General features: G+C 37.2%; 1 protein-coding gene across 1 annotated transcript in view; it reads left to right on the top strand.

Moving 5' to 3' along the window:
• The window catches only part of LOC124613364 (breast cancer type 2 susceptibility protein-like), a 167,236-nt gene that overhangs the window by 107,896 nt on the left and 47,043 nt on the right, over positions 1-12,297 (top strand). Inside the window, exon 9 of the mRNA XM_047142063.1 lies at positions 10,146-10,289. Within this exon, the coding sequence (XP_046998019.1) occupies positions 10,146-10,289 (144 nt within the window). The remainder of the gene's footprint in view (positions 1-10,145; positions 10,290-12,297) is intronic.

The following is a 12,297-nucleotide window of genomic DNA, read 5'->3' as shown; positions in this document are numbered from 1 at the left end:
ACTGCCGCAAAGTTTATGACCCTTGTGTAGACCCTCTATTTAAGCCTTCTACCTTTCAGCTCTCCTTTCTTTGCATAGTACTAGTTTTCTGTATCGACTATTGATATTCATAGAGCTGCTTCTCTTTTCTCCAAAGGCCTCTTTAATTTTCCTCTAGTGAAATATGCTTCTAAATCCTTGCATTTGTTCTGTAGCTATTTTGTACTTCCTCAATCTCATTTTTTAAACATTTGTATTCCCTTTCACCTGCTTCATTTGCTGCATTTGTATATTTTCCCCTCTCGTCAATTAAATTCAGTATCTCATGTGATATTTAGAGATTTGTGCTAGGATTTGTCTTTTTACCTATTTCATCCTTTGCTGCCTTCACTATTTCATCTCTCAGAGCTACCCATTCATCTTCTACTGTATTTCTTTTCCCTGTTCTAGTCTGTCATTCCCTTGTGGTCTCTCCAGATAACCTACCTTCTTTCAACTTATTTAATTTTCTACCTTTTTGCAATTTCTTCAGTTTTAATCTACAGTCCATAACCAAGAACTCCACATCTGCCCCTGGAAATATCTTACAATTTAAAATCTGGTTCCGAAATCTCTCTACGTAATGAATTTTAAACATTTCAGTGCCTCCAGGTATCTTCCACTTATACAACCTTCTTTCATAATTCTTAAATCAAGTGTTAGCAATGATTAAATTATGGTCTGTGCAAAATTGTACCAAGTAGCTTCCTCTTTCATTCCTTTCCCCCAATACATATTATCCTACTATCAAATTCAAGTCCCCCATCACAATTAAATTTTTGACTCCCTTAACTACCTGAATAAATTATCTCATCATACATTTCTTTACTGTCATAATCAACTGTGGAGCCAGTTGACATATAAATTTGTACTACTGTGGTGAGTGTGGGCTTAGTTCTATCTTAGCTTCGATAATGTGTTCAGTATGCTGTTTGTAATAGCTTACCCTCATCCTGATTTCTTTTATTAATTATTAACCCTCTTCCTGCATTACCCCTTCATAACCCTGCATTCAGCTGATTATAAGTCCTGTTACTCATGCCACTGAACTTCAGTAATTCCCACTATATCTAATTTCACCCTATCCATTTCCCTTTGTAAATTTTCTAAACTACCGGCCCAATTAAGGGATCTAACATTCCACAGTCCGACCTGCAGAGTGCCAGCTTTGCTCCTCCCAGTGACAATGTCCTTCTAAATAGTTTCCACTCGAAGGTCCAAATAGCCGACTATTTTCACTCCGGAATATTTTACCCAAGAGGATGTCATCATCATTTAACCACACAGTAGAGCTGCCTGCCCTTTGGAAAAATTACAGCTGTAGTTTCCGCTTGTTTTCAGCCATTCATAATACCAGCACGGCAAGGCCATTATGATTGATTATAAAAGGCCAGATTAGTCAGTCATCCAGACTGTTGCCCCTGCACCTACTGAAAAGACTGCTGCCCCTCTTCAGATCCACATGTTTGTCTGGCCTCTCAACAGATAATCCTCCATTGTGGTTGCACTTATGGTATGACTATCTGTATCCCTGAGGCACGCAAGCCACCCCACCAACAGCAAGATCCATGATTCATTGGGATTTGGGAGGGGGGATTAATACAGCAAGTAATAAAGTTACCCATATTTTGTAGCATCTTATTTTTGCATTTATCATTCTATTTTATTTGTCCCATTTGAAAATAATGATGCATCAGTATTTCATAGCACTTTAATTTCTTTCTGCAGAAATACTAAGGACTACCTGCCTGTTACACATACATTTGAGACACACGCAGATAATTCTGACAGAAAGCAGGCAGGTGGCTTGGACTGGAAAGGTGCAAGGCCATGAATAAGCACAATTCTTAACCAAGATATTTGCACAAACAATTTTGTTGTGAAAGCATGCTCGGCTAATAACCCAGAGATCCATGGATTTAAACCATGCTTTGTAACTACTGTGATGGAGCAGGCAGGTAGCCTGGAGGGGTAGGGTGTCAGGCCATGAACAAGCTCAGTTTTGAAGTGAGATATTTGCATAAACATCTGATTAACTGAAATTAGCTTAGTCTTTTCCAAAACAACAAAATTTCTCAACATAGAATTGTTAAAACAGTGTTATCCTCGAAAATGAATCTCAACATTTATACATGAAACTTGCTGGCAGATTAAAACTATGTGCTGGAATAGGACTCGAACCTGGGACCTTTGCCTTTCACAGCAAATGCTGTACCAACTGAGCTGCTCAAGAATGACTAATGACCCATCCTCACATCTTAACTTCCACCCAGTGGTGGCATACCCTATGTGTTTGGTGATTCAGTGAATCCCAGGGAAAAAAGTTGATTTTGCAAATTATGAATGTACATATTTAAACATCTGTTCTTCATATCTTTCTCTTATTAGGTTATTTTATCTGCATTTTCAAGGTATTTTTATTGTGTGAAAAACTTTTAAGTCATTCAGATGGCTCACATACTTGCCACAACTTTTCCCAGGCACTACCAGCACTCAATTTCTCTTCTGAACTCCAATGAGTGAGCTTGTAGGTATTCCTTTGGCTGGGAGGGGCAAGAGCAAACATCACTAATAATATGTGCATTTGTACCAGTGGAATAACCAGTTCAGATGTGAGTCAGACCTAGATGGAAACAAACAAATTGACCCGAACTGAAAGGCTGCAGCCCACAACCGAAGCAGACAAGTGTGTCTTCATTGTAATGAAGTGATTTTCTTACAATCGCGTGACAGTGTATTCAGTTATTTATTGTGCTGTAGTATTCATATACATATTCATCTGTTCTCAGAGTTTGCTTTCAAAGATGAATGAACCGTGTTTATCAAACAGTGGAAACTCTGGGTATGAGTTTAGTATCTTTTTAGAAACAAATTTCTAAGCTTGGAACAGAAGTGTGAAATAAAGACGCCTTGGTAGGCTGATGCCTCAGCTCAATTTAAACCAAGCGGAGGTAAGACATTTTGCAGGCATTTCTACTGTAAATCTATATAAAAGAAATAGTTGGAATTGCATCTGCGTTTCTACAAATAAATTATTTTCTTTTCCATGCTTTCCATATGCTAAGGGTAAAGAGACAAACTGGACATGCACTGGCATGTCAGATCTAAGCTATCTAACACAGAAGGTTAAGAAGCATAAGGAATCTATTGCACAAATGAATGTTTATTTAAATTTATTAGTTTTTGGAATAACAGACATTAGGCAAGAGCTTAGTTCAGCTTTGAGACAGAATATAGAAAGAAACAGTGACAATGAAAGGAAAAATCAGCATTCTTCCCAAAATAACTATGTGTATTTACTAAAGTTTCCTCACATGGACTTGATGAAACAGCAAAATCTGGCAATCCTGGAATATTCAGAGGGCTATTAAATTTCATTTCAGCTTTCATTCATTTGTAAAAGAGCACGTAAATGATGCTACAGTCTATAAGCGTACAGCCACAGATTATAAAATTCTTTACTAGAATGAATGTTACATGTGTGTCATGTGAAAACTAATGCAGAAATAGCAAAGACAGTTTTTGTGTCTGTGATAGTAGATCAAAACTTCTGATGTATCTTTTAAATTCAGTTGATTGAAGTATTTTGTTATTTACTGCTAATGAAGAGTCTGAAAGATTTTGGGCATTTTTAAATACATCTAGTAACAATGCTGCCTCTTTAGCAGCTTGCATTAAAAATGTCCCCACTGCTGTTGTCCAAGAACAGAAAGAAAAAGTAAGAACTCAAAGCTGTGATGGTGCTTACGTCATTCTTGACAAACATGTAGTGGTCTGAACAATTGTAAGAGAAAAATATTGTTTCACATATTATGTGTGTACTTATGCACACCAACTGAACTTAACTGTCCAGGTTAAAAATAAACAAGTAAAACTGTTTTTCTGTATTATTGCAGAGATACCAAAACTCTTCTGTCATTCAGCTCAGAGAGTGGCTGTTCTAGATGCAATTGTTAAACAGAGTCCCTCATGTATCATTCACAAGATGGAACTTTAAATCAAGAACAATCTTTACAGTTGATGAGAATAAAGAGGCCGTTCTAGAATGTCTCCCACACATTCAAGATACCAGCAACCAGACAACTACTGTGAATCAGGCGTATGGTTTAAGGTTGAAACTGTAACAGCCAGACTTTTTCTTTTGGTTAGAGGTATTTTCTACAATATTAATAAAACTATAAAATCGTCATGTTGTCTGTCTGTTCGAACATGCTAATCTCCAAAACCAGTAAATGAATTTCCGCGGTGTGTTCCTAGGTAACTTGAGCATAGCTTGGGGCAACATCTATATTCCATCAAAGTCATATCGAGGGGGAAAAAGATATAATAACTTAAAGTTTTAGGAATCTCCTCAGCTTAGTAGTTTGGATATTTACCTTAGTGACAGTGTTGTACACCAAACAACTGATAGATGGTGCTGTTAGTTGGTTTATCTCACTGACAGAAGTATTTTCGGAAGTTTATGCAAGCAACAAAATTAAGTGCCACAGTCTTATCTTTGTGAATACTAGCAAACATTGCATTTAAACTTTTTAAACTCCGGTTGGAATATCAACAATATAAGGAAAAAGATAGATTGCTACTTACCGTAAAGATGACACGCCCTGGACAGGCACATTGAAGGGACTTGACTAAAACAGACAGATCTCTGAAATAATAAGGTTCACAGATGTTGACATAAGCCTTAAACCATGGAACATGATAATACGTTGCTTCTTAACAAGCCAACTGGATCCTTGGAATATTATTGACAAGCTTTACATTAGTCAGGATAATAAATGATGCAGAGCTATAACAGAACAGAAACACGAGTAAAAAGAGCATTTAAATCATGGAGAGGCCAGTTTAGACAACAAATAATATCTGACTACAAAAACAAGGAAGATACCAATTATTCTTGGCTAGACAACACAAGACCTAATAAATAACAATGGAAACTCCAGGTTGGAATATCAACAATATAAGGGAAAGATGGATTGCTAGTTACCATAAAGGTGGCAGACAGGCACAACTAAAAGACACCTACATATTAGCTTTCAGCTACAGCCTTTGTCAGAAAAAGAAACACACACACGTTCATTTGCACAAACAAGCACATCTCATTCACACAACTGCCACCTCTAGTAGCTTGGAGCTGCTGAACGTGGGGGTCATGTTTGTGGGCTGTGCTTGCTTGTGTGAATGAATGTGTAAGTGTGTTTGTTTTTCTGACGAAGGCTGTGGCTGAAAGCTAATGTGTAAGTGTCTTTTTGTTATGCCTGTCTGCAACTTGATGTGTCATTTTTACGGTAAGTAGCAATCCATCTTTTCCTTACATTATTACAAGACTTAATATATCAGAAATAACTGAATATGTTTATAAGGTTACAGCAGAACGTGAATAAAAGGGAGTTGTGATTAAGTGCCAGGAGTAAAACACCAGGGTTATTAAAGGCCCCCAGATGAGGTAGTAAGTTATAAATGTTAAACATGGTACTCAGCAAGTAACAACTGACCCTGAGTAAGATAAGCCATATGCAGCAAATAACAGTAAAATGTCACCACTCTCAGTAACGTTTATACAATATTCATAATCACACATGTAATATATTAATTGTGGCAAGCAGAAAATGTAAACTTCCAGTGTCCATTTTTGGGTGGGACCGGAAGCAATGACAGTCACAAATTTGACGTGAAGTTCTTGCCAAATAATTTTCCTCTGTGACTCTCCTAGAGTAATGGATTCATAGCCTTTGATGTTGTGTGCCAGATTTAGTCCAGTCAGGTTAACTTCCTTCTCAAGGCACTTCACCAAGTTAACAGCCAGATCCGGACTGCAGTAACTGCGTTGGAAGTAGAAAGGTGCCAAGTAGAACTACCTCAGCCGGCCACAACATAGAGTACTATACCAATATACTACCCTGTCCCATCACCAGCGATAATGTTGCAACTCATTTCAACACAATACTGACTTGGCAAGCTTGGCCGATTCATTTAAGTCGGCACTGTGCTAGCTGTCCCTTGCGGGGCTTCGAAGGTAATCATGTTAAACCCCAGTTAAGAAAAAGTACACTGATACATTCTATCAATCCCCTTGCATCATTTGGGTCAGATATCGTTAATATTTTCTATTAAATGAAAATGATATTTTGCAGTTGCTATGTAATTCTGTTATATAATGATACTCTTGTAGCTATATGTTTCAAGTAAAAAAAACTCATTGGCAGACTGGGATAATGCATGCATTGAGTCATTCAATACATAAATTTTAATAAACCTGAGAATTTTGAGTCTTCAAATTGAAGTGCATGTGCTGTAAATGAAGTGTCTATGGAGGAGGTATTTTTAACTGACTGATAGTGGTGTATGCACATTTAAATTAAATTTTATGGATGGCATTTTTGAAATATTGCCTGTTGAAGGTGCCGTACAGAATTACAGGTTACTGATCTGTTCAGCACATTAACTGTGTGTTCCTGTTTCTGAGACAAGTACTTGTCAAACATTACCAGGGTGTCTACGACCCGGGACAACCGCAAGAGCCGGGAAAAACCTGGAAATTTTTTTGAATTCCAAGAATTTTTCATTGTTTTTGTTCTCAGTTAAATTTTTGTAATTTTGACTGCTAAGAACCAATACTCTAACAAAGGATATTACTGTATCCTGCTACTGCAGAATAATACTGCAGCAATAAAACATGAACGAGAGAAAAAATGAAAATAAAACTTAAATTGCAAAGGAAATGTGCAATATACGACAACAAAACACAGTGCTCATACAAGTGTCTGCCAACAGCAGAATGTGTCTAAGGCTTTAGGTCGTAACAACAAATTGCCTCCGATGAGCATGACATCACAACTGTTAACATTATATTTGTTTTAGCAGTTACAAGTGGGCTCATGCAAAAAAAAAACCAGCTAGGTGCTAACGGGAAAATTTTTTTTGGCGCCAAGTCCATTTTTGGCCAGATCGCTATAGTAGTAAGGGCCAGTTGTACAGTCTCCAGCTAGCAGCTGCCTTAAGGTGTATTCTGGAAGTAGTGCGGAAAATGCGTTGTACGAACATGTAACAATGCCTAACCGGAGAATAATCGCACGATAACTAAACTGGTAATTCCGGCAGAGTTTGTGAAGTTAACCGGCGATTAAGCTTTGACATTGGCTGGAATAGATACAGAATTAGTGATGACAAGACTGTTTGTTAGAACGAGGAAGGAGAAGAAATGGGGACATCACTTAAATTATGGAAGAATATGATGATTCCAAATTTATATAAAAATTTTGCTCTACTACTTTTCGATCTCATGCTTGAGAAACTGGAACATATGAATGAAGTGTAAAGCTATTTCCTAACGTAAAGCTTTCTGCTTGTAGTAGGCCTAATAGGCATTTGCTATTGGTACTTTGTTAATTATATTCTGCCGTGTTATAAAAATGACCATTTGTGCCAAAACAATCTCATTTATTAGGCCTGTGTTACAATTGCTGCAGTACTAGAAAGGCCTATTTTGTTTTATCTAGCAGTGGCAAAATACACGTAATCAGGTCAAGAAACCACACCAGTCTTGGGTCCTATTTGTATTAACAGCTTTTTCAGTATTAAACAACGACATTTCGCTTTTTCATGTAGCAAAATGTTTGACGAACTTTGATGAGGTAACAGGTTCTTTTGCAGAAAGGAAAGCACGCCATGTAAAGCTATAGCAAGATTAGAGAGAAAAAAATTCTAGGAGCTAAGGATTGAAGAAATGTGTACTGTCTTGCTTGTCTCTTGTCTTTACTGGTTTTATGTGTCCTATACTTAATTTTATGTCACACAAAGCAGCAAGTTGTTAGCTAATAGGGAATAAAGAGCGCAATTTTTCTGAAGAGTTTCTCTCTTTTTATATAAAAATAAAAGAGGGGCAGGATGTCAAACCGGCCAACTGGAAGCAGGAGAGGCACTATAGAGCATTTTAATTTCCACTGTCCTGAACATAGTTTGATGGTATCCATTACAAAATATGTTTCAATTCCACAGACCGAAATACAGTGACGTGCTATAGAAGAATGCTGTGTGAAGAGGTGTGGCACTACACTTTGGCACACTTACAATTCCTTGGACACATATGTTTTATGTATCAGACTCTTCAGAAAGATGTGCACTACAAAATGAACATATTTTTGAAAGTTCGTTTTTTTTTTTTTTTTTCCCCCCCTTAATTTTTGACGTCCTACCTCAAACGCTCGAGGGACGCCACTATCTACTATTGCCCTGGTTCGGAAATATCGTAGATACGGGGCTGATGCGCAGAGCAGTCTGAATTATAATAGGGAAGCGGGTAGTCTCCATGTGATCCGTGTTTACATTTAGTAGTGATTTTGCTGTTTCCTCTTTGTCCACTGCACTCACTTAAAAAAAAAAAAAAAAAAAAAAGTGATTTCTGTGGCCGGGAGCTATCATGTGAATTAAAATACAGTCACATAATTACAGAAGGCTAAAATATGTTATTAGTTTCAGATTTTATTTTATTTCCACCTTTCTGACAGTCGAGCAATAATTGCCATGCAGAACAATGAAGTTATTTTTATCGGTTTGCTGAATAAATTTTCTTTTATTAATATTTTCTGCTGAGGCAGTCAATATATTTGAAACAAAGTGTTTAATTCCACACTATTGGCTAGTTTCAAGGGTTCTGTGCATTTCAAGTGTACGTTTTCATCTTCTAGCGCCGGCCACGGTGGTCTCGCGGTTCTAGGCGCGCAGTCCGGAACCGTGCGACTGCTACGGTCGCAGGTTCAAATCCTGCCTCGGGCATGGATGTGTGTGATGTCCTTAGGTTAGTTAGGTTTAATTAGTTCTAAGTTCTAGGGGACTGATGACCTAAGATGTTAAGTCCCATAGTGCTCAGAGCCATTTGAAGCCATCATCTTCTAGCACGTATGTCATTATACCGTAACAAAGAACCAAACATGAGATAACAAAGTACTGGTACTCAAGGAAATTTACATCCCAAAAACCACATTGAAAAGCTTAATATCAGGTTGAGGCCTACTTCGCTGGGAATCTGTGACTCATTTAAAAATCAGCTCTTTGATGACGAGCCATTTAGAAGAATTTAGAGCCCAGAAGATCACACATTTATGTCGTTATTAGAAAATTTACTGCCACATTTGTGTGATATATATAAAAATGTGATACGTGCGTAAAAGACCAATATTAAATGTGGAAACTTTGCTTTTCTTGTAGCAACATTAGATATATAAATTTAAACCATTAACTTTTCCTGTTCGTGTGTTCGCACTACTTAACAGTGATGTTGCTATTGGCTGACTACACCACGTGTCCGAAGCTCTGAATATCGCTGTCATCGGCTGGCAAGATCATGTTACATGAGCTATGACTGGCTTACAAATATGTATCGCAATCTAGATTTCAGTGCTTCGGAAAGTAACATGCGGTGTTTGGTGGAATTCGAATTTATACTTTCGTAATACGCAAATATGCAGTGTACTTGTTGCTGCACATCAAACATCTTTCCAAAAGATGTTTTTTTTCCCCTGAGTTTCGTTTTCTAAAGCACCGGGAAATTCTACGCCCGTGTATAGAACCATAACCATTCAAAGGATTGATAAGTTATACAGTTCCGAGAGAAAATATACTGTAAGTTAACAGGGAAAAACTATGTCTCCACCCGGGAGATAGTGTATTTTTAACCGTGAAATCCGGGAATTTTTTTTCCTTGTCCGCGTATACACTCTGACTACTTTGCTATGATTATTTGCTATGTGTATTGTGATACAAAAATATTTTCCTAACAATTGTTGTTATCACACTATTTCCCACTCTTGTCTTAAATCCATTTTTGTTCCACATTTCTTTGTTGTCTTGTAGATGGAAAGTTTATTCAAATATATACTCATCTCTCTCATTACCCAATTTATCATAAAATTTGTTAGAGTGATACCCATAGATTCTGAAAAGTAAGATAGTATGAAGAAGAAACAGACATATAGTTTTCTGATAGTAATCCTGATATAAGTGAATTAGTTAACATAGTAGATGCATCAGATGAGAAACAATATTATTTAATGTGTGGATAGCATGTTAGACTTAGAACGCTTCCAATTTTGTGTTAGTGTGATTTTCGACTAATGTTTTACATACAGTCTTTGCTGACTGAGGAGCAGCAAAATGCTGTTGCTAACTATCAGCAGATGCGCCAACAGCAGTTGTTACAAGAACTGGAGTCAAGAGTTCGCAAGAGAATAGAAGAAGAAAGAAGTGTGACTTCATCATTAGCGCTACTGAAGGTGAGTTGAATGACTCATTAAGTTTTTCTAATTAAACTGATGTTCCTGAAAAACTAAACTAGCTGCTATAGGAAATGTGTTTGCTTAAAGCACATTGATATTCAGTCAACAATTGCGATGACTAAAAATTAGAGTTGAAAAGTTGTAACACACATAATTTGTATGAAATGCACTCACAGCTCTGAATATAGACAACCATCAGCTGTATAATGGAAGATCGCCAACCAAAATTTTGTGCCACATTGGGACTCAAACCCAGATTTCCTGCTTATCACGACCAGTTGCCTTACCATTAGTCTATCCAAGCACGAATCACGTCCAGAGCAAAACTTCTGTATGTTGTTAACCATGTGTCTACAACCTGCACATGTACATTCATTATGTATATTCCTGTACAGAGGAGACATTTTAATTGAAAGTCACTTGATTGGTGTCAGTGGCTAAATACAATATTGCTGTGCGTGTGTTGTTCAGAAGTATGAGGCAAAATTCCTTTGGACATGCATGCATATTGTATTTATCTGCCGACACCAGGAAGTGACTTACAATTAAAATGTCTCCTCTGTATGGGAATACACGTAATGAATGTACGAGTGCAGGTTGTAGACACATGGCTGATGACATATGAGAGTTTGGGTCTGGCTGTGAGTCATGCTCCCATAGCCTAATGGTAAAGCAACGACTTGCGATAAGTGTGAAATCCAAGCTGGAGTCCCAATCTGGCACAAATTTTAATTGTCTTCATTCCATTGTATGGCTGACGGTTGTACAGATTTGTCACTGCGAATGCCTTTCATGTATTTCATGATGGCTGTAGTTGCCACAGTGCCTGTTCCTCTGAGCAACACAGGCACTACGAATTGCATTTAATTTTTACCTATTCCACTCATGAACACATTCCAAGTCAGTAGTTTGTTTCTAATGAAGTACTGCAACAAATGTACAAGAATGACATTGCAAAACCATTTTTAAGGAATTGTGCCAAAAGCTTCCATTTTGTAAGATTTCTGGATTGGATCACATCAAACATTCAGCTGTTTACATCTTTATTTATGGAGTAAATTCCATACAGACATAAATTTGTTGCATGAGTTTGTTGTGACAGTTGTACAAATATTTATTTACAGAAAATCTATAATTACATTATAATGGCAGGAAAACACATGAACTGATTTGTCTGTTTCAATCTGTATTTTGTTATTACTGTAACATCAAATTTAAGAACACAATTTATAAGCTACTACATACAGTGAACATACCTAAGATATTAACCACATTTTATCAATAAATTCAGAGGATGTGAATTACAGCTTAAGTAGACTTGCTCAGTGTGTCCATTGGTTTATGTAGAATTAAAATAAGTGGGTAAATCATTAACTGAAGATGCAGCCTCTTCTTCTTTTTCTTCTTCTTCTTCTTCTTCTTATTCCTGGTTCCACAGTCCTTAATGTGGCTTAGCCTGCTATAGGACATCGCTCTTTTCGTACCTGTCCAGCATCTTGTGTCTCCATCCTATGACACCAATAATTCCTAGGTCTTCTTTTACATCACCCAAGTATCAAACTCTTGGTTTTCCCCCACTTCTTCATCCCACTGGGTTTTGCAGCAGTGCTGTTTTTGTTGGGTTCTCATGTTCCATACAAGAGACATGACTGACCCAATTCAGGCAGTTTATTTTAATCAACTTTATGATTTTGAGATCTTTACATATTCTAAAGAGTTCAAAGTTGTATCAACTATGCCATACTCCACCTTCATAGATTTTGTGTCGCACCTTCCATTCAAAACATTCTATTATGTTTCTGCGCCACATGTTAATACTGGATATATTAAAGTTTTATAAAGTTGTACTCTGTGGTGTGTGGCCAGCTCATATTAGCATTTCTTATCTAAGTGCTTTGCTTTATTTCCACATTAATATCATTCTGTGATATTACCAGTGTTTCCAGACAAATAAATTCACTGCCGTCTGCCCCAAACATGGTTGACATTAGGTGAGGTGGCTGAA

Source organism: Schistocerca americana, chromosome 4 (assembly GCF_021461395.2).
Source record: "Schistocerca americana isolate TAMUIC-IGC-003095 chromosome 4, iqSchAmer2.1, whole genome shotgun sequence".
Lineage (NCBI taxonomy): Eukaryota > Metazoa > Arthropoda > Insecta > Orthoptera > Acrididae > Schistocerca > Schistocerca americana.
The sequence above is the reverse complement of the archived record's forward strand: the minus strand, read 5'-3'. Positions and strand labels throughout refer to the sequence as shown.